Below are 23778 nucleotides of genomic sequence, written 5' to 3'. Positions count from 1 at the left end.
TCCAATGCAGGCGTTGGAAAATGTGTATGGGGTGATTTGGCACTTCTTCCTAATTTATAATTCATCTCAATATTTGCGATACACGCTCTATTAGTCGTTTTCATATCGTGTAACGAATAAAACACTTGATAAACTCAGGCTAGTCGGTCTGTGAGGCGGATCTATCTTTTGTGTGGATGTGTACTCCCGCTCTCACGGTCGTGATTGGGCGCTGGGTGACGTTTATGGCGCCAGAAATCAAGGAGGAGAAGCGGGCTGTTTCTGAAGAGAATTTTTCTCAGGGTTTTGGGATTAATGTAGCGCGTTTATACAGCGATTACACTCGGGATTCTCTGTAAATGCGGGTGTTTTAGGCTGTAAACGACGCCATGGTAATGCTTCGCAGTAGTAGCGGCGGCGGCGAGGCCGCGGAGACGGCCGTGCCGAAGAGGGCGCCTGCTGATATGGACTCCAGCTCCGAGTTTCTGTCCCTGCAGCGGCCGCGGAGGAAATCCGCGCGCCTGAACAGGAGCCTGGATGACAGCGGCAGCAGCGCTGAGAACAGCCCCACCAATGTGAGCGTCTCGGTTAACGTTTAAAGCGAGTTTAGGCTGCGGAGGAACTTCTGGAACTGGTTTAATACGCTGTGTTTTGGTGTGTTTATACCCCAACCTAGTTAGCTAACTAGCTTAGCTAGCAGCTAGGCAACCGAACAGCTAATGCTAGTTAGTTAGTTAGCTAGCTAAATTAACGGCTCTGGTAACTTGGCAACTAAACAGCTAACGTTAGTTAGTTACTTAGTTAGTTAGCTAGCTAGATTAACGGATATGGTAACTAGGCAACCATACAGCCAATGCTAGTTAGTTAGGTAGTTAGTTAGCTAAGTTAACGGCTCTGATTTTCTAGGCAACCAAAAAGCTAACTCTAGTTAGTTAGTTAGTTGGTTGGTTGGTTAGCTTAGCTTAAAATAGCTAGGTTAACGGCTCTGGTAAGCAGGCAACCAAAAAGCTAACGCTTGTTAGTTTGTTAGCTTAGTTAGCTAAGTTACTGTCTCTGGTACCTAGGCAACCAAACACCTTATGCTAGTTAGTTTGGTAGTTAGTTAGCTAGCTACGTTAACGTCTCTGGTAACTAGGCAACCAATCAGTTCTGATAAGTTAACTAAATAGCTAAAGCTAGTTACTTAATTAGCTTGGTTAACGGCTTTGGTAACTTTACTAGGCAACCACAATAACTATGCAAACAATAATATTATCGTTTTAATTTTATGACATATTAAAGTTAGCCAACTAATGTAGTTGTTGATTCAATGCCAATGTCAAAATCAGGAAATTGGCTCAGTTTTAGCTATTAATGATAAACATACACGTATCTACAAGGTTTTACTCTTAAGACGTTTTAAAAATGTCATTTAGCAGCTTAACCTTCAAACAGTTTTAATAGATCATAGGTAGGTTAGCTAGCTAGCATCTAAGTTACACTGCATGCTCTTAATTTGTAGCTAAGTTAGCTTACCCGATGCTGTAACATTAGCTAACCTTACTATTAATAGAATAATTAAGCTCAAGCTTTGCTGACTGGCCGGTCCGTGGCTGTTTTTGTAGTCGTTGTTACAGTAAATGATATAGAAAGGGTTAGTTTTACTGTGCCTGTGAAAGCTTTGAGCTCTCACTAAGCGGCTGAAGCGCTACAGCTGATCACAGCCTGTTTGAAAAAAGGCGCCTTGCTGAAAGCAGCGATTGCTGCTGGGAGATAAAAAGCAGGAGAGTGTAAACAAACAGCTGACCTTCATTTCTTTACAAGTTTAACATGACAAGATTGTGACAAGCTATTTATAGCCTGACATCACAGTAGTTCTACAAATCCTTACTGATTAAAATGAACTGTAATACAGTTTGGCTAGTAATACAGTCAGATCTACAAATCTATAAAACAATCCTTTATGTAGTTTTGACTAGTTGAATATTTATAAGTGATAGTTTTCTGATTCCTAAATTTCTATTTGTCCTCATTTCAATATAATAAGTGAGAATTACTGTATAGATAAGATGCCAATAAAAATGTTATAGTTAATGTCCAAGTTTTCTTCCCTATTTAAGTCCTTCCCCATTAAAAGGTGTTATTTTATCAAACAGCAAATTAATTTTTACTTTTTCTAAAATATCAGCTCTGTAAAGTTTTGCTTAATGCTGTTTTTACTAGTAAAAGCTGTCATTCCATTTTAGAGATCAGCTATGGAATTTGTACCTTTTAATATTGGATCAATGCAGTTCTCTATAATGCCTTTTTACTAAGTAAATAAGTAAAAACTGTCATGTCAGATATCAGCTTTGGATGGAATTTGTACTAGTAATAATATTAGACATTTGAACCTAAATGTAGTTTTGACCAGGCGTATGTAAATTCTAATAAGATTTACTGGCAATATGGCAAGACAGACTAACACATGTCTGTTGATCTGCTTTTATTGCCAGTAAATATTGAATGCTTAAAACAGAAATTTAGAAATAGAAATTTCCACTACTAAAAAAGAATTGCAACAATCTTGTAATTAAATTCTTATTACTGAAAATGTACTTACTTTTTTCAGTTTGCTTTAAAGTGGCTTTTCTTGTGGCACTATTTTAATAGGATGTTGAGGCAGGGCTAATATATGATTTTCTGATGAATCCAGAGTTTTTAACTAATTCTGTGGAAATGCTTTATTTCAGTAGGATGTGTTCAGTTTGGTCAGATGTATGTAGATTTTGAAAAATGTATACGTTCCTCAATTAAAGGGACACAATTTATGACTGGTGGCATGTCTTTTAATGCATTGCTGCTTTTAGGGATATCTGTCTTCCAAAGAGGAAAATAGAATTGAAGGTGCTGGCATGAAAACTCGGGCTCACAAAGACAGGCAAAGTGTAACATTTGCTGATGTGAGGGACCAAAAAGACAGCTCTCCTCAGAAGGAGGAAGAAATTGGGAAGAATTTAAGGTAATACAGTTGAATTAATTGAAGTGGATTAATAAATAGTAGTCACAATATGGAAAAACAATGATTCATGTTTATTCATGTTTATTTATATGAATAAAGGAAATCTCCAAGATTCCAGACAGATGGAGAGAAATCGGGTGATGAGATTGCTGGTGAGTTTTATGCTTCAGCATCCATACATTACTTAAAGGGTATATGTACATAAAACTGTGGGAGGGCGAATTTTAATCTTTATCACTGATGGTTCCACTTTTTTTAGAATAAATTTTTTTTTTTTTGAGAGGCAGCAGAAAAAAATGCAAACAAAAAAATAGGTGCATGCTTATAACATGTTTTAAGGGTAAACTGCACAGAGAATTAGCTTTTTAGTACATAAATATTTTAATGGCCATAAGTATATTTTAATATGGGTCTTAAAAGGACTACATTAAACTGTTGCTTAAAAGCAAAATGTATAAAAATGTCTGTTCTCCCCTTTTCAGTTGAAGACGGTATTGACAGTCCTCCATCTCAAAATCTACGTGCTCACTTAAGAGAGGAAAAGGAGGATAGTGCTGTGAGACGTAGCTCCAGAATTACCAGATATAAGCTTGATGCCAGGAACCAGTCTGTCCTCTATGACAGGCTAATCACCAAGTATGTAATCTCTGTTTACATATTATCTCAGTTTAAACATGGCTGTTAAGCACATGGCCTTCAGATATTAGTGACTTATTTTTTCTTACACAAAGTTCATATCTAGAAGACCTTGGTAATTATTGAAGTTGTGTATTTGATAAAGTGGAATTCTAAATTATGCAGTCCAGTGGAGTCATTTTGACATTTTGTTACAAACCTTTTCAACACCTACCATGTTTGATTTAGCTGTATCAGCTTAAACATAGTGTCGTTTGTAAACAATTAGAGAAGAAAATAGATCTGTATCATGCCCAAAAGGCATGTCCCCGCAGCATTATTGATGCAAAAACTTATGCTTGACATTTGTATTTGCTGGAAGGAATCCAGTGGTAATCTGTTATGCTCATTCTGCTGAAGGACTCGCAAGGACTAACAAGGCTGACCACCAAAGTTAAATTGGGATATTTGCAAACAATTCTGCAACAATTGTTAAAATGTTCATGTGGATTTGTTTTTAATTTACAATTTAGCTGCAACCCATTTACATGTTTTCATCTCTAGCACTGCGGAGGCTGTTCTCCAGAAGATGGATGACATGCAGAAAATGCGACGAAGACAAAGAAGCAGAGACTCTAAAGAAGAGGTAAGTTCCTTCTTCTTACTTTATGTACCTGTGGTCATGGTGCATTTATATAACCACCTCTTAATTTTAACGCCATTTGCAGAATCGCAGAATATACTCTGGAACTAAGAGGAAGAGGACCACACGTTCTTCTGACAGAACAGACGAAGATAGTGCTGATGACCAAGAAAATGGTAAGAAATGTCTCCATTTATTTTGAAAAATATTCTTCTTCTTCTTCTTCTTCTTCTTCTTATTAGTAGTAGTAGTAGTAGTAGTATTAATTTTGTAAAAAAAAATGAACGTTAATGTTTAAAATATGTTTAGGTTTTCTCAAATTAATTGAGAATGCTATTGAAATTGTTTTTGTCTAGAATACAGTGATCAGGAGGTTGTAAATGATGACAATGAAGATGGAGGAGAGGAAGAGAATGATGAAGGGGATGACGATGATGACGACGAAGATGATGAGCATGATGATGAGGACGAAGAGGAAGAAGACCATGGAAAACGTTATGAATTTAGACAAAGAAAAACTGTTGTCCGCTACCAAGCTCCTCTTGAGGGTTGGTATTGCATCTTACTCTTTGGAAGTCTCTTTGCATAAATTATATGAATAATGTTATACCAGTGTTGGTGGTAATAAGCTGGCATGATTAAAAACACAGTCACACAAAACTTTTTTATATGAAAAAGAAAAAGCCTTTACCTTTTAGTGGATGTCATTGGAAAAATAAAAATTATTCCAGGTCATTTTTAAGTATTTCTATTACACCATTAATCATTAAGTATTCAAGCTTATAAAGATCAACTGCCAGATTTAACTTATTTCAAATAAAAACATTTTAGTGTTTATTTGAAACAATGTTTTTTGTGTTATACAGGCACAGTATTTGTTTTCTTACAAGTTTATAGCTTGTTTTAGTAACTAATTTTATATTTATTGCATGTTACAGAGCCAAGAAAGCAGAGTATATTTTTCCGCCGGCACTCTACCCCAACCAGACGAAGGTATTCCTTTGGTTCCTCTGGACCGCACAGCCCATACAGCAGACACAGGAGTAGCAGGTGATCATTGTTCTGCAGTTTTTTAGCTTTTTTGTTTTTGAATTATGAGTTATAAATTATCCTGCACCTGTCTTACTTCAGTTTTATGGGATTTACCTGCTCTGTCTTGAAGACTACAGTAAGTTGAGTTGGGGGTGTAAGTAAGTTGAATGTGACAATCTATTTGGTCTAGGTAATCAATTAATTAAACTGAATTAAATAGTATGTGTTAGGGTAGAGGAAACAGTAAAACATGTCAGAAATGCAAATTTCAGTGGTTGCTGTTGTGCAGAGTTCAAAATATTCTTATACAATAGCCTTCAGCTAGTTGGTATGAAATTTGGGTGGCAAAGACTACTAAGACAAACACTTATTTGAAAGTTATAATTTAGCTATGTTTAGTTTTCTTTCTAAATCTGCCTTTTATCTGCCTCTCTGACCCTACAGTATTAGAAGGAATGAACCCATTGGGTAAGACTGAGCCTTTTAACCAACTGTGGCACTCTAGAATTCAGTAACTGTACACTTTTGTACTTTGGTATTAGAGCTGAAGCACACAATTTAGAGGTCTTACACTTCCTTTTATTTGTGGTGGTGGTGACTTTTAACAGATGTATTGATTTCAAGTGATTTTATCCCCCTAATTTTGGATTATGTTTATTCTCTCAGAAGAAGACATGCCATCCACAGCAGTGACTCAACCTCATCGTCTTCATCATCTGATGATGAAAAATTTGAGATGAGGAGAAGTAAGAGTCGGAACAGGTCAATGAACAGGTAAAACCTCTTTGGAAAAAACATTGGCCTGCAGTAAAGGTTTAATAGGGCTGTACAACGCATAGTTTAAGCTTTACTATTACAATGGGGTTATGTGTAGTGGAAACATCAAAAGATTGTAAAGAATGCTTTATTATCTATGTGTTAGTGGATTTAGTTGGCCTTCGAACTATTTAATTGTGATAGGAATGTAAATGTTACATTTCTTTTTTAATTCAGCATTTAATTCAGATTTCCATATACCCCTGTTTTATAAATGGTACTGTTTGATTCATCCTGCAGATGTCTTCCAATGAACTTTCTGAAGGAGGACCTTTTAGGAGTTCACAAGGACAGAATTAAAATCGGAGCAAGTCTTGCTGACGTTGATCCAATGCAGATTGATCAAACGGTACAATTACTTAATTTTCTTTTTATTAAATGTATTTTCTTGTTTTGAATGTAAACATTACAGAAATGTACATATTTTGGTATACAATATTTCTTTGAAACTTTGAAACTTTGTTCCTGTTTTAACTTTTAACTTTTTCTTTTTATCTGGGTCTAGGTGCGCTTTGACAGCATTGGAGGTTTGGGGAGGCACATCTCAGCCCTAAAAGAAATGGTGGTTTTTCCTTTGCTGTACCCTGAGGTTTTTGAGCGCTTTAAAATTCAGCCTCCAAGGTGAGAAGATGGGGAATTAATAAACAGATAAGATTTGTGTTAATGTCTAATGTGCAAATAATCTGCCATCTTTTTTAAGTTTTAAGAAACAATTTTTTTGGACATTTCCAGTGACCAGTTCATTAACAGGCCATCCTCTAAAATGTGTTTGCAGAGGTTGTCTGTTCTATGGACCTCCTGGTACAGGGAAGACCTTGGTTGCACGGGCTCTGGCCAATGAGTGCAGTCAGGGGGATAAGAAAGTGGCTTTTTTCATGAGGAAGGGAGCCGACTGCCTCAGCAAGTGGGTGGGAGAGTCTGAGAGGCAGCTTCGACTACTTTTTGACCAGGTAATTTGTACAGTTTGTGACCACAGGTTTTAAATAAAAGAATTATACAATTTACAAAATTTTAAAATTATTTATATTTGATATGTATGCATTATCTTGTTCTTGACTGATTTTAATTTGAAGGCATACCAGATGCGCCCTTCTATTATTTTCTTTGATGAGATTGATGGAATTGCACCTGTCCGATCCAGCAGGCAGGACCAGATACACAGGTGTGTAAATGTAAATGTGTGAAAAATAACGTAAAGCATTCTTGCTTGAAGTGTTACCAAGATGCATTTAACCCATTCCAATATTTTTTTTTTTTGTCCTCAAATAAAACAAATTAATCTATTATGTACGAGAACAAGAAATTTAAGTATTGGCTACCGTTAATAAAGAATTGTATCATCTTAAAAATAATCTTTTGTTTATTTTTAAACGTTTTGTTCTTTTATTAACTTGACTCTCTTTTGGCAACAGCTCTATTGTTTCCACACTGTTGGCTTTAATGGATGGGTTGGACAGTCGAGGTGAGGTGGTTGTCATTGGAGCTACTAATCGCTTGGACTCTATAGATCCTGCACTGAGACGACCTGGGCGCTTCGACAGGGAGTTCCTCTTCAGCCTCCCAGACAGAGAGGTGAATCTATAGTAATAGTTTCTGTTTGTTCATTGCTCTAATTGTCATTATTCTCCACCCTGTAAACATACTTAGCATTTATGTGTTTGCTTAATAGTAGCACTACAGTATTTATCACCCAATATCTGCTGGAGACTTAACTGATATACTGTATGCTTTAGGCTCGTAAAGACATTTTGAAGATCCACACTAGACAGTGGAATCCGCAGCCATCTGATGCTTTCCTCGAGGAACTGGCTGACAAGTGTGTCGGTAGGTTGTTTTGATGTCTCCTGTTACATTACAAAAAGGCATTTGTCCAGAACTTCTCAGGTAGCTTCTTACTTTCTCTGGCTCAGTAACGCAACCTCTGGCTAGTTTCCAGAACAGGTGCTCATGCTTTGAAAATCTATTTGTTGTCTTTTAAGTGGTTTGTTTTGTTTGTATATATGATCCATACAGAGACAGTATTGTGCAGAGGTTTTGGGCACTGAAATACATTAAACATTTATCTGTAACAGATTTTTTTTACTGCAAGAAAAAAATCCAGAACAATTTACAACAGATTGAGATAAACATAATTACAGTAAAAATGAACAAATGATCAGTGATTTCTTATTTTGAAGAAAGTAGTTGGGATCTTGTGAGCTAAAAGAACAGTGTTTGGTTCCTGGTTTCTACAGCATGCCCCCTGCCAGCTTGTGGATCATTTCACCTTTGACCTCATCAAGCACTAATTTACCAAACCAGTTGTTGATATGATTATAACTATAAGTAAATCTAGACACATCTAGATTTGTATAAATATTTTTCATATTAATTTTAATATTGTGCACCTCACTTTAAGGCAGACAAATTTAAGGTAAATAAAGACTATTGCTTGTACCTTAAATGACCACACACATGCACACATTTACTTTACATTTAATATGTATTATGTATACATTGTGTTGTAGACCAAAGATGTGCACACATTCATGTACATCACTGTAAAAAAATTTAATAATAAATAATATAATATGATGGAATCTAACAACTGACAGACTAATTATGAGATGACTTATAATTGATAATCCTCCTGCTATGTGTCCGTGTGTCCTTCAGGTTATTGTGGTGCAGACATCAAAGCAGTGTGTGCAGAAGCAGCCTTGTGTGCCTTGAGGCGGCGCTACCCGCAGATATATGCCTCCTCCCAGAAACTCCTACTAGATGTGGCGTCCATCAATGTGGAGGGTCGTGATTTTCTTTCTGCCATGAGAAAGATAGTCCCTGCGTCCCAGAGGGCAGTGGTGTCTCCAGCCAGAGCCTTAACATCCGTCATCAAGCCCCTCCTGACCAATACTCTTAACAGTGCTCTGAAGGCCCTGCAGAAACTCTTCCCTCACGTGGAACAGGGCCTCAAAAAGAAGAGAGAAAACGGTATGTCCGGCATATGGTTAATTTAGTGGTCAAATGACTGACCAAAACACACACACACCAGACTTTATGTAATACAAGTGTCACTGCAGAATAAGGGTAGGGAATGTACTCAGATGTCAAAAAAACAAAAAATGTAACGTTAACTTTACAGCATGTCATTTTCACCTTACACTTTATTAAACATATGTTCACATGCAGTCTAAATGCATTAATAGTGGTAGGTTCCTTATTAATTAAGTAGTAAAGTTATTTTATTCTAAATCCACTGCACCTCATCCAATTAGACAGGACTATGCATACTCTCTGATAGTTGGTCATTGTGTTTTATTATATATGTGTTATTATGTAATTGTCATTTTCCAGCTCTACTTGAGCGTTGTCAGTCATGATTTTAAGTTTGATCCCATGTCTCTTGCTCTGCTGTAGATGGTTCGGCTGGTGTATTGGATGACCTGTTGCACAGTGATGATGAGGGATCCTCTTTGTGCACTAGTAACCCTGCCCAGAAGAACGCAGGGCCAGCTGGATCTTTCCTCCTCCTGAACAGGTCAGTCATGGTAGCTGTTTAACCAAAGTATTGTTACTTCCTGCTTAACCCAGTTGGGGTAACACTATAAATACAGTTTATTCATAATAAACATTTAGACATATTGTTGCTGTCAAGCTAACATATTTTCAAAATGGACCAAATAAAACACTGCAAGTGCCCTGGAATACAATCTTCAATATTCGTTTTTGCTTAATATGAAGTATTAAAATACTATATAGGTACTTGATTGGTTAATTCAGGAGTTTTTTCCTCTCATTCATTATTTGCTTATGTTGCAGGACTGCTCTACAACAGCCCACTTCATTCAGGCCCAGACTGCTGCTTTGTGGGCGTCCAGGCTCTGGCCAAAGCACACACTTGGCTCCTGCCATTCTCCACGCTTTGGAGAAGTTTACGGTCTATACACTCGACATGGCTGTGCTTTTTGGGGTCAGCATGACAAGCCCAGAGGAAGCCTGTGCACAGGTATGCACATGTTACTGAGTGTTATTCTGTGCATTCTAACCAAATACAATTATGATCCTGGTACTACAAAAGCATAATTGTATTGTAAAGTATTTGAATGGGTTGTTGTATTTGGATTTTTATGCTACGATGCTGTTGCCAGTGTATTCTTGTATTCTTTGATTCTAGGGATGCATTATATATTAATTTGCTTACGTATCGAAATTATTCTGCGTTAAAAGACAAGGCAATTACAAATGTATTTTAGATCATATTGTGCTTTGTTCTTATATAAAAAATAGTTTAGTTATTTCTAACTGATCACTTGAACTTGAATTTGACACCCTTGTCCTAAACATGACTCTTTTATCTATTTTTGTTCTCCTAAAGCTGTTTTGTGAGGCCAAGAGAACGGCTCCTAGCATCCTGTACATTCCTCATATGCAGCGCTGGTGGGACACTGTGAGCTCAGCCCTAAGAGCCACCTTCCTCAGTCTGCTGCAGGACATCCCCTCCTTCTCACCCATTCTCCTCCTTGCCACCTGCAGTCTCTCTTATGATGACCTCTGTCCAGAGGTACATGTCCTTCACCATCAATGTACAGGACTAGTAATGTGTTTTTTTTTTTTTTTTTTTTTTTTTGCTGTTTTGAATTAAACTCTCTAACAACAAATTCTCATAGTAAAGGTGACTGATTAAAGATTACTTTCTGATCATTGGAAAGATGGTATCAAAAAAGAGGGTATCAAATCGGATGAAAGTTTGTCACATGCACAGTTGTACATGGTACAACTAATTGTGAAATACTTTGATGATTTTGTGTGCACAAAACAAAAAAATAAGATTTATTATATAACTGATTTAATACTAAAAAAAAGGAATAAAATGAGATTTAATTAAAAAAAAAAACTATTCACACAATACAAGAAATTTGACATAAAAAATAAATGTATATAGTACCAGATAAGGGATATATGATATTAGGAGGGCATCTTGTTATATCAAATGATACAGTACAAAAATGTATATTTATGACAAAGAATATCCAGTATCCCATTTATCTGTTATGTTATTTTCAGAGTTTTTGTTATTAAATGTGAATTTCTGTTTGTTGTCATAATAAAGGTGCAGGATCTGTTTCTTATGGAGTATGGGGAGGTTTTTAATGTCCCTCTTCCGTCTGAAGAAGAGAGGCGCACATTCTTTGAGGATCTTATTTTGAACCAAGCGGCCAAAGCCCCTGCATCTAAAAGAGAAGCAGGTACTTTACATGTGCTGTTTTATTCTTGAGGTACAGTGAATTGTTGTATGTTGTATGTTTAGGTATAAAATGTGAATATATGCTTTTTCTTTCCAGTGCTTCGGGCTATGGAGATCCTTCCAGTGGCCCCTCCACCAGCTCCTCGACTGCTCTCTGAGCAGGAGCAGCAGAAGCTAGAACAACAGGAAGAGGACACACTCAGGGAACTCCGCTTGTTTCTGCGTGATGTCACAAACCGGCTCGCTCAGGACAAGCGTTTTAAAGCCTTCACAAAACCTGTGGACACAGAAGAGGTTAGAGCATATGTGTGTGTGTGTCAGCCAATTAAAAATAGAAGAAAAATAACTACTGTTGTCCTGAAATACAAAACTTCTTTGTGTGTATGCACGTCGCCCAGTAGTATGGGTGCAAACAATTATGTGTATGACCCTTGTATCTACTGTAACTGTAGAATAACCCTTATTTAAACAGAAACAAAAGGCATCTTCTGCTCACTAAACATCAGCATGACATCAAAACAAACTGTACTAAATGTATACAATATGACAAACTCACAAACCTTGTTCTGGACTCCTAAAAGCTGTAGTTTCTGTAAAAATCTGTAATTTCTTTTTTTATATATATTTTTTGTGCTTTTGACAGGTTCCAGATTACACTACAGTAATTAAGCAACCCATGGACCTGTCCACAGTCCTTACCAAAATTGACCTGCACAAATACGAAACTGTGAAAGACTTCCTTCATGATGTAGATCTGATCTGGAAGAATGCTTTGGAGTACAACCCAGACAAAGACCCCTCAGGTGAGATTAAAGCAATAGTGATGCAATGAAAGTGTGGTACGAGGATGTCGGACAGTTCTGCTTTTTGAGACAGGGAGTCTTAGTACAAATTTAAAGCATTACTATCTTATCTTATTTACTTTTTGTTTCTATAGATCGCTTGATAAGACATCGTGCCTGTACTCTCAAGGACACCGTTCACGCCATCATCAAAGATGAACTGGATGAAGACTTTGAGAAGATCTGTATTGAGGTCAAGGAGTCACGCTCAAAAAGAGGTTCCATAATATAAACTTTTGTTACTTTTTAAATAGAGGGTATTTTTGGAGATTATCTGAGTTTACTTGTTTTTATGTACGTTTTCAGGATGCACATCTTCAAGATATACCCCTTCATATTACCACGTGCTGCCAAAGGTTTCAGCATCAGGAGAGCCAGGGACAAATGATTCTGGCCCTTCTAAAGATGTTTCCTCTGTAGCTGCAACACCAGTTACACCAAAACAAACAGGTACATGGCATGGCAAATAGAATCGTAGCACTCATAATTTGTCGGACCAGAACTGCACTAAATGTCTGAGTCTTTTAAAACTCTAATCTTAATGACAGTAATATATCAAACTTGGGGTTTTAAGAAAACATGTCTACTGAAAGGTAGGTACTATAGTCAACGTTTTAAACATTAATGTTTATTCATCTTTATTAAGCATTAATAAACAGTTAATTTTAGTGTAAAGATGTAGTGGAGTGAATGCGCCCTGTGCAGAGAAAGAAGTCGCACACCCTCTGTCTCTGTGTTTTATCTGTTTGTCCCACCCTGTGAAATGTTGGGCCTTCTTACATTTTTTTTTGTCTTTCCCAAGAGACAAAACAATGACAACTCGCACAGCAATACTGTGGTAGAATATTAATTAATACATGATGGTAAATCTTAAATGCTTTGTCTTTTTTGTAGGTGTGCAGAAGAAAAAAAGACGCAGAAGGCTGTGGAGCAACGGCTTTGTCAGCAAAAAGAAATCTCGCTCACATTCTCACTCAAAAGAAACAAATGAAGCTGAATCTGGTGAGGAAGATGAGGATGAAGAGGAGGACGAAGATGAAAGCAAGGCAGCAGAGAGCGAGGGGGCAGATGAGACTGTGAAAGAGGTAGAGTGTGAACTGATGGAGGTGGATAACAAGGAAACTGGCCCTGCCCCAGCAGGAGACACAAATGAGACAACTGTTCCAGCGCTTGCCCAAAATGGCCATATTAGCAGTGGGGATGGAGATGATGTCAGTGTAGTTTCAACTGTGAATGAGCTTCAAAATGGAAATGCTTCTGATGCCATTCCAAATGGTGATTGTGCCAAAGAAGCTGGAGACAACAGTGAAAATGTGGTGGTCCAGCCTGCGGAGAATGCTGATGCTAAGAGGGTGGAGCCAAGTGCAAATGAGGACACAGCAATGGGTTTGTTATGCTGCAGTTTAAGTAACATTTAAATACAAAAGGACAGTATTATGTGGGACAGCTCACTAAATTGAGGTATCTGTGGTGGCAAATGCAGTCGCATGAAACTGAGACTTGGATTGTTTTTCCAGAAAAGGGGATAAGACGCATGACTAGAGGCTTGAGGATGCAGGCTCAGCAGCAGAAGATCGTCAACATGGACACTGCTATGAGGATCCTAGAGCAGAAGACCCAGCTGCTGATAGTGGATCACAGTAAGCTGAAGGTAAAATGTTGTATTTTACTTATGAAACTTTGAAGAAATTACTTACAGCTGTGGTGGAAAATAATGACAGGAAGAAAGAAATTTTCAGAGTCTCTGAGTCTTGATCAGAATGAGTAACAAGATTTATTGAGAAGACACACGTAATCAATACAGAGTGAACTCCTGCCTTGCAAGAGGTGCCAAGCTCTCTTTATACCTTTTAGATCCTCCCATCCCTTACTTCCCAATTATGGGCACAGTGCCACCATTGTGACACGTCAACTTCTTCTGACATGTGATATGACATAATCCCTTAGTGAGCATATCAGGCTGGTTCTCAAAACATTGCAAGCAGAAAGGAAGATGACCCTGGCGCCAGAATTTGTAGAACAACTGTGACGTGCATTCCTTAACACATACACATAGCCAGATAGAGAAAACTCTTACTCAGCATTTCAAAAAAGCTCACTGAGGGTAGAATGTTCACAGTACACATTATCATCGCATAGAACAAAAAGTAATATCATTAATAGTCGTCATTGTTTATGAATCATCACACGTCATTGATTATGAATCATTTCAATAAACACCTTCCATCACACTCCCCCCTTTGATTCTGAATCAATAATGAAATTTTCTTTTTACAGCTAATTTTCTTTACCTTCATTAAACAAACGGTCTAGCCCAAATGCAGTATCTAACTCTATTGTATCTACTGTAACTTGCAGGAACTGGCCTTTCTTCTGCATATGGCGGAACAAAAATTAATAGATATATATTAGAAAAGAGTAAAAGTACATCAACAAATAAAATCTCGATAGGTCAACACATTCGCGCGAGAGAGAGAGAGAGAGAGAGAGAGAGAGAGAGAGAGAGAGAGAGAGAGAGAGAGAGAGAGAAAGAAATAAACTAAAGCCAGTCGAGGGCCAGAGAGAATTCCTCATACTTCATCCAAGCAGTTATACATTTTGCAAATGACATGTGATTGTACAGAACTTATCAATATGATTACGTCAGCAGAGTCCAGTTAACAGCATGTTGTCCAGTTTTAATGACGTGATTAGCTCCAGCCTGTCTGAGCAACAGGTTCTTATCATGATGTTGTTCAGCACTGTGTCCTTCATGAACACAGCAGACAGTCCTTAAGTGTCCTAAAGTCTGTGAGAAGATGAGACAGAGGAAAAGAGTGGATGTAAAGATCTTCTGGCTATCTGAGGAGAGGTTTCCAGCACTTCACTCAGATAACTTGTTGTCTCCTAGTTCATATGCACTGGTCCCAGAACAGCAGAACAGCAGTGAAGCTTCTCTGCCACTCAGGGTCACATTCTCCTCACAGCTCTCACTGTTGATGAAAACACTCTGACCTTCCTGATTCCTGAAAAAAGTAAAAAAAAACAACCTCCAAAGCCTTGTCATAGTGACAGTTAAAAAGAGAGCAGAGATCATAAGGTTATTAAGTGAATTATAATGTGAACAGTAAAAATAATAACTGTATATATAAATGTATAAAACATTTAAGAATAAGAGTGTGAAGGTGTGGTTATCTCCAACCATACCCTTTACTCCCCCCTTCTAGACCAAATGGAATCATCCAAGATTCCATGATGGTCTACATAACGCCTAAGAAGCCCCGGGAGTAATGACAAGTGTCCGCATACAGAGTATGAGAACAAGTGTTTCTTCATCTCAGCTGTGGACATGCTGGGGCCTATTGCACACCAGTCCCCACGCCGGACTCTCCCTGCCTCGTCATGCCCACCATGGATCTGAGAAGATTCATAAACAAATTTTACTACATTAACTTTCTCTTTTTTTTTTTTTTTTTTCCAGAATTACAACATGAAGTTTAAAAGTGTTAAAATCAAGTCAATGTTTTTCAACATTGTCACTGTTTTTGCTCTAGACTATAGAATACATAGTCTCAACATTTATTTATCAAATGCCTTCATATTTTCTTTTAACCTTTCACATTGTCTAATTTAATCTTCAACCACAATAATGTATATATTTTTTATACATTAATTAGACATTTTCTTACACTAGATGCTGAGAAGCTGATCTACACCTTTGTTTTGATTAGAGTATTGTAATGCATTATTCTCTGGATTACAATTATTATTCTCTACAATTTACAAATTACATTGTGGTCAAAATGCTGCAGCTACAGTTCTAACTCACACACATAAAAAAGAAAGAAGATTATTTAGATTGGATTTTAATATTCATTTAGTCTAAAAAGTGTAAAAATCTCTTAACTGCTTAGCAGCTAAGTATATATCAGGACTCCTGACAGATCGACAATTCCAGCTCATTTGTTGAGAACATTTAGCGTTGCATTCTGTATTTATGCACCAAAGATTTGTAACTCTCTATCAGTTTATATCCATCAGGGATCACCCAGTTCTTCCTTTGAAGCACATCTAAAACTTATTTGTGCACTTCAGATTAATCTTAGTTTTATTTATTTTAAAATAGTTTGTTATGTGCCAAAATTCTTAATGCCAATCTGTAGACACACAATCCTCAACTTTACACATACTCAGAAATCCTTAAAGCATTGTTCAGAATATTTAGTCTGATTAGTGCTGTTATTTGAGGGCGAACACACAAAGAGCATAAAACACCCCCTTTTTATTTTAGTTATTAAGTAGAGAGTTCAGTTCTTCCAAAACACTGATGAGTATGATGCAGTCAGTGCATTCCTCTATATCCTTCGTAAACTTATTTTCCATCTGTTAACTTGAGTCTAAAAACATTTGGCTGATGTTAGAATTTAAATGTGTGTGGAGTTGTGTCCACAAGCTGTTGTAGGCATGGTCCACCTAAGTTTAGACTAACTAGTTCCTATGACAGTGATTTTGAAGCTATGAGCTGCAGTGGTCCTGTTTGAAGTTATTGGCCTAATATTTATTTTCCTTGTTCAGTTCCAATATATATTTTTGCGAACTGTGCTACCTGTAAATTAATTGCAAAAAATAAAAACATATTTAAGTTTCACTTGTTTGGCATAGTTGCAAGACTGTTAGCTGGTGGTTTAGCAAGCTAGTTATTATTATATATATTGAATTAATTTAGCATTAATATTAATGCACATATAAGAGAAAGATTTCTATCTTACCCTATATATATATTTTTAAAAAAACCTTTGGAGCAAGCAAAGCTCTTTTTGTAGTTGATAGTCTACATTGATGTATTAATAAGATTTTAAATGGTTGATTTTTATTTAAGCCAGCATGCTTGGTTACTTTAGCTAGTTACAACTACATCTGAGTTTATATGTATTAATTTTGTCAAAAGCCAGTAAACAACTTCCCTTACATAAGCCTTAATGGAGATGATTGTTATTAAAAATGTTTTATACAAATCATAGTCATTAGGCAACATAAATTACATAATGTAAACCTAAAAAAAAAAAACTTTCCAGTGAAAATTGAGGGCCAATGTGTGATAGGCCTTTAATGTATTAATCTGCCCAGCAACCATGTTTGGCTACTGTTTACAATGAAATTAAAGATTTTTCCCTGAACTAGATATTATTTTTAATTCATCAAAGTTTTTGATGAGAAACACTATTTAAAAGAGAAACCAAAAAAGCTAAAACCTCCCTTTTTTAGGTAAAACAGTCATAATTTGAGTCACCACCAGATTTAAAGTTTAACCAAACATTTTCTACATGAGGCATAAACATCAAAAATTAAATAAAATCACTCCTTTTAATGGAAAAAAGTAAACAGGCATAAAAATAAAAAATCTGGTCTCACGTCTCTGTTGCTGGCTCAGGCTGAGGGGTGAATCCACTGGGCTGATTGGCTGCTGGGGGTGGGTGGTGTTGATGGTTGAGCAGGTGCTGTCTGAAGCGGTCTCTGATCGCTCAGTTCTTCCAGATCTGAAACCAGTTTCCTGGACCAGTGCTGTAACATTTCAATCACAGCAGGTCCGGTGAAGACGCAGTCCAGCCATCGACCGACAGCTGGACCAAACACAGTCTCTCATCTGAGACTCTCCTAATGAAGTGCTCTGGTTCAGATGATGTTCACAGTACTGTTGCAGAGGACCCTGTCTCTGAGGGTCAAAACTCCTGTGATGAGCACCACCCCCGCCTTCTCAAACACCCAGAAAACAGCACTGAGCAACAATCAGTCAAAAGAGAAAAAATCCCTCCAAAAAAAACTTTAAAAGAAAAAATAATAATAAAAAAGAAATCCTGAAAGGAATTCTAACATGGTTAAAAATTGTTTAGCCTCATGAAATAACTAAAACAAAAATTATTTCCAGCCAAACGATGCTTGATATTTCTAAACTGTATAAACATTAACATTATATTGTTGTGCTCTGATGGGGACTCAAAATATAGCCAAGAATATGCAAGCAAGTTCTTCATTGCGAGAAATAGAAAACATATGGAAAGCAAAACAAAAAGCTCCATTTTTTTTTTTTTTTTTTAAACATCTGATGTCTCCTTGTTTAAAAGTCAGAAAGAGAGACCCAATTCACTGCAGCTCGTAATAGATACAATATTAAGTTTGTCAAATTAAAGCTTTCCAAAGAAAGTAAGATCTTTCCTTACTGGTTTCTAAAATCTACCATCCTCATTAAGAGAATCAAAAGATCAGCATAGACTGAGATACATGAGAACCACTAGAGAAATTAGATATGTGTATTCTTTAAATCTCATTCAGCTGAGACTGAGCTGAAATCAGTCTCAATAAAAAAAAGAATAATAATAGAAAAGGCCTCAAACACATGAAGACAGAAGCTGTGTTCAGAATGGCTCACTCATTAACTCTTTCACTATGTAGCATTTTCTATTTACTAAACGAATTATGGAACAACCAAACAATAAACCATGTTTGTCCTGCTCTGAGGACGTCTAATACAACAGCACTGCATTGCATTATAGTATATTTTGGAATTTCTAAATTTTGTGATGCATTAGGTTTTTCATAGTGAACTATATAGGGAACAGAATGTACTGCTGCGGTTTTTAAACAGTATTGCAAAAATGGTTTATACACTATATAGTGCACTATTTCTGGAATAGGGAGCGATTCTGACACAGCCACACACACATTATATTCATCATTAGATTCGCTTATAGAATATCAGAGTTAGACAAATGTTAGAAACATACACACTTACACACACGCACAGACACACCAAATGTGATAGAAGATAGCAGAGAAGAGATGTTTTGTCTATCTCTCTCACTGCTTTATTCAACACACGCAGAAACACACACACACACATTGTATCAAAAGCCTGGAATCCTCATCTCTTTTCTGTTTCAATCAGGGATGACTTTCACAATGTGGACATTTGTACATAACTCATCACTACTATTTAAACATGAAGCAGTCTCACATATTCACTAAACTGCCATCCTCAGAATTCTACAGCATTTTCCATAAAGATAATGAAACATGTTACATTGAACAGTTCCAGCATGGCTCAATATTCTGCCCTACTTTAATATATGTATATTGGGTTAATATGCTAATGATTCCAAACCTTTGAACAACACTACATAAACACACACAGACATACACATATAGTCTTGGCTCATTTGATTGAAAAGAGCTGCGTCATGAATTTTTGGATTAAATTTCAATTCTTTAGTTACTTGGGATCCCATTTTTGTTCTCTCATTCGATTTTAATGACTCAGAGTAATTTAGCCCCAATAATCACGTCTCACCTTCCTTCTTCTATCCCTGCTTAATACACAATCAGTACCCTGTACTATTATAGTATTATTTATGCACTCCTCCCCACGGTCCCGGGACCTATACTCTAATGACACGTCTATCAATAGAGGCCTCGCTACGACCAGGCTAGTCTTCTCTTTACTTTAAAGATATATTTACATACATCAATAAAGGCCTCACGACCAGGCTAGTCTTGTACACCGTCATGTAACTATTCACTGTCCAGGGCGGAGTGCTGAAGGAAGGATGGAGGGGAGTAAATTAATTTAAGAACAATTGTTTACATTTAAAATTTCCTTAATGAGTAAATTAGTTAACCTGTCACTCACCACCAATGTTTGTTGATGAGGCCTGGATTTGCGAATGGGGGGGAGAGGCCGCACTTACCCCCGCGGTACTTGTCCTTTTTTCTGTGGAATTTTTCCCTTGCTTCTTGGGCCCAGCTGTTTTGCTGGAGAGCGTCCTCGGCAGGTGCTAGTCTCTCCCCCTCCGCCGCAAGACCATGCTCATCCTGTTCCGTGACGCCAAATTGTGGTGGAAAAATAATGACAGGAAGAAAGAAATTTTCAGAGTCTCTGAGTCTTGATCAGAATGAGTAACAAGATTTATTGAGAAGACACACGTAATCAATACAGAGTGAACTCCTGCCTTGCAAGAGGTGCCAAGCTCTCTTTATACCTTTTAGATCCTCCCATCCCTTACTTCCCAATTATGGGCACAGTGCCACCATTGTGACACGTCAACTTCTTCTGACATGTGATATGACATAATCCCTTAGTGAGCATATCAGGCTGGTTCTCAAAACATTGCAAGCAGAAAGGAAGATGACCCTGGCGCCAGAATTTGTAGAACAACTGTGACGTGCATTCCTTAACACATACACATAGCCAGATAGAGAAAACTCTTACTCAGCATTTCAAAAAAGCTCACTGAGGGTAGAATGTTCACAGTACACATTATCATCGCATAGAACAAAAAGTAATATCATTAATAGTCGTCATTGTTTATGAATCATCACACGTCATTGATTATGAATCATTTCAATAAACACCTTCCATCACACAGCTAAAATTCCACAATTGTGAAGATACGCACTGGCGCACCGGAACAGTGTTCCTCAGTGTATCTCTGTCAGGCGGCATTAGCTGGAAATCTAAGCTTACTTTAAATAAACTGAAGCCTTTTACTCACCAAAATGAACAGTTTTCAGGAATGAAATCTGTGTAGATTAACATCTAGCTTGTTAAGTGAGGCCTGCTGAATTAGAAGGAAAACATGGTGGCACCCATGTTCCTTACTAGTGCCGCATGATGCGCCTTATACTTAATACTGTGCGGCTTTGTGCAGAAAATACAGTGAAAACAGACTACTATAGATTTGTACACTGGTGTTCAAAACAAACCTATCACAGAAGCTTCAAATTTTAAAAGAAAAAAAAAAGGTTAAGTAATAGTCTTGTGTGTGAAAATCAGGGGATTCACCCACTTTTTAAATGCTCTCCAAAGTCCAGTGTTTGGGTAGAGTTCAGACATGACTAGTTCAGAGTGTTTTAAATCTGTTTCAGATAATCTTTTCCCTGCTGTAAAGTATTCGGAAGTAGAATTTGCTAATAATTAGGTGCTGGAAGTTGGAAAAAAAATTGCATGTGGAAAACAATCAGGATATGCATTTATTGTATATTTATTTTGTATGTATGTAATTTAACTGTTAAAGACTAATGTTATGTTTTTGTTTTCAGGAGCTTTTGCAAAATGTGGTGGTCAAGACTGAGGGCTTCGAGGTTAACCAGCTAGAGAAGCTTTATGCCCTGCTGTGCCAGAGCATCTACAGACATAAGAGGGATTATGACAAGACTGCACTTATACAGGTATGTCAGATAAAGACTGGAAAAGAATCTTCTTCATTCTCCAACATACAGCAGCATGCAACAGTTTGGGAACGCCCAGAGATTTGAGCTCTCATAATGTTTGCAAAGGTCTTGGATCTTAAAAATAAAATTGTTGGGGAAAAGTTTGTTCATGGTCATTATTTTCATAACTGTCTAATTTTAAAGCTTTAAATTTAAATATAATCAGAAGCCATTGCTTTCTCTAAACAGCTGTCCTGCACTCTTGCCAAATAAAATCTGAGCAGGAAAATTTGACACCTTATTAAAAAAAACCCGCCATATAATATCGAATTTGTTCTAATGTTCTTGTTTGCAATAGGCATTAATTGACATTATGATAATGGACACTGCTAAATCTTGCAGGTAAAACTAATATCTATTTTCCCTTTTTTTACAGGAGATGTCAAAAGAAGTTGAGGAGTTCTCATAGTCTTTTTTGCATAGACCTACATAATTTTTACTACTCCAGTACTCCAGCAAGTGCATAAATTATATTTTACTATAATATGAGCATATTAATATCTGAGTGTTGTACATTTTTGTGTTCCTGTCCTTCTATTAAAGCCTTTGACAGAATTATTTTTTTCTCCCTGCCTTTTTTCTCTGTTCAGTCTCCCGTCACAAAGGATTTAAGAAAATATTGATATCGTATTGTGTAATTTTGCATGGTAATACTGTATTGAATTAAAAAACACAATATAAAATTTTAATTAATGAATTGTTGACATGTTAAGATTGCTGACAGACAGTAGGTTCATGTTGTGTTGTAACATTAACTCTGGTATCTTTTAAGCACATCAGTGGTTCTGCAAAAAGGGTATGTTCCTTCCAAATATCCTCAAATTTAAAAGAGAAACTAACATGCTTTTCAATTGTATAAACAACCAAACAAGAGTTTACTTACTTTTTGTAATACTTTTGTTTGTATTGCGGTGTTTACAGTATCAGTACAAGTTCTTGCCAATACACAGCAGCGGAGTCCTGCTCATCACTTTCTGCTGTTTCTCCTCAGTGTAGGAGGGAGACATGCCGGTTGTAAGGCACAGAATCAGTCATACTGAGAGTGTTTAAAGCTGTTTGGAGCTGTTTAAGCGGACTGTTGCTCTGTGTGGGTGGGGGAAATCAAATCAAAGTGAGGGAGTGGAGCGTTAAAAGCACAAGAAGTGTTAAAACATGAGCAGCAGCATCAGCTTGTTATTGAGGGGAATTGTCTGCTGGCTATGATGGAAATGTGTTTTGATAATTCTAACCTATTTGGTCAACGCACATACCATGTTGAACATCTTTGTTTTTTGAAGTTCCTATGTTGCCACTCTTCAGAGAAGATGCAAAGAGGAGAAAAACTTATAATTGGTCACCTTAACCTTTTCTAATAATTGGATTCACCTGTGTATGTGGGTCAAGGGTCAATAAGCTTACCAAACAAATTTTGTGTTCCAATAATTAGTGCTAAATGTATTCAGATCAATAACATGACAAGGGTGCCACATTTATTCACCTGCCTAATTTTGTTTAAAGAATTATTGCACATGTTCTGTAAATCCTATAAACATTATTTAACTTCTCAAATATCAGTGTTCGTCTGCTAAATGATATATTTAACTGAAATTGCTGATCAGAACAACCAATGATTTATAAAGAAAATTAAAAATGATCAGGGGAGCTCACTTTTTCATACCACTCTAAATACACAATGGTGTGAAAAAGTATTTGCCCCCTACAGATTTCTTTTGTTTCTGCTTTTTTTGTTATGCTGATAATTTTCAGATTATCAAACAAACTTTAATATTAGACAGAGATAAATAGTAAATATAAACAACACTTTTTAAATGATAATTTCATTTATAAAAGGAGAAAAATATTCAAACCAATCTAGCACTGTGTGAAAAAGTGTTTGCCCTCTAAACCTAATAACCTACCTGTGCCACACTTGGAGGCAACAACAAAAATCAGGTTTTATCAATAACTACGAATGAGCCTTTCACATTTCTGTGGAGGAATTTTGTTCCACTCTTCTTTACAGAATTGTTTTTGTTCCACTCTTCACAAGGGTTTTTGAGCATGAACATCCTGTTTAAGATCTTGCCACAGCATCCCAATCAGACTTTGACTAGGCCATTCCAAAACCTTAAAATAAAATATATCTATAATTTGCTTTACTCACCTGATGTTTTGCAATTTCCTTTTTCATTTGTAAACAGCAGTTTCCAATCTGCTAAAGTAGTAAAAAGATTTTTTTATGACCCTTTGAACTTGGCATTCAAAAAATAGTTAAAGGAGAATAAATAGCCTGTTTTGTATATTTCGAGTTGCCCTAACTTCAGATTATCAAGTAGTCTTTTGAAGCTGACACCACATTATGAAAATAGAACTGTTAGACTGTGAATAGCCTAAAACAGGAAATATAACAGTATTATTTATTTTT

The 23778-nt window shown here is 36.7% G+C and overlaps 1 protein-coding gene across 2 annotated transcripts; it reads left to right on the top strand.

Annotated features, from left to right (window-relative positions):
• The first annotated feature begins 204 nt into the window (after positions 1 to 204).
• On the top strand, positions 205 to 21929 carry LOC103046236 (ATPase family AAA domain containing 2). Of its 2 annotated transcripts, XM_015604024.3 has the most exons (29): positions 205 to 554; positions 2808 to 2959; positions 3059 to 3111; positions 3442 to 3595; positions 4139 to 4220; positions 4303 to 4393; positions 4574 to 4765; positions 5156 to 5267; positions 5694 to 5717; positions 5916 to 6023; positions 6306 to 6414; positions 6571 to 6686; positions 6841 to 7015; positions 7139 to 7227; positions 7478 to 7637; positions 7799 to 7889; positions 8721 to 9035; positions 9462 to 9582; positions 9864 to 10050; positions 10420 to 10605; positions 11155 to 11290; positions 11387 to 11583; positions 11933 to 12092; positions 12227 to 12349; positions 12438 to 12581; positions 13026 to 13517; positions 13649 to 13782; positions 21204 to 21332; positions 21751 to 21929. In XM_015604024.3, exons 1-29 carry the CDS (start codon positions 369 to 371, stop codon positions 21781 to 21783), a joined length of 4251 nt encoding a protein of 1416 aa, XP_015459510.3. In that variant the 5' UTR covers positions 205 to 368; the 3' UTR covers positions 21784 to 21929. The 2 variants fall into 2 exon arrangements, with proteins under 2 accessions (XP_015459510.3, XP_007242161.3); XM_007242099.4 differs by lacking the exon at positions 5694 to 5717.
• The last annotated feature ends 1849 nt before the right edge of the window (positions 21930 to 23778 follow it).

The sequence above is a fragment of the Astyanax mexicanus genome, chromosome 1 (assembly GCF_023375975.1).
Source record: "Astyanax mexicanus isolate ESR-SI-001 chromosome 1, AstMex3_surface, whole genome shotgun sequence".
NCBI lineage: Eukaryota > Metazoa > Chordata > Actinopteri > Characiformes > Acestrorhamphidae > Astyanax > Astyanax mexicanus.
Note: the sequence above shows the minus strand (reverse complement) of the source record. Positions and strands in the feature narration are given on the sequence as shown.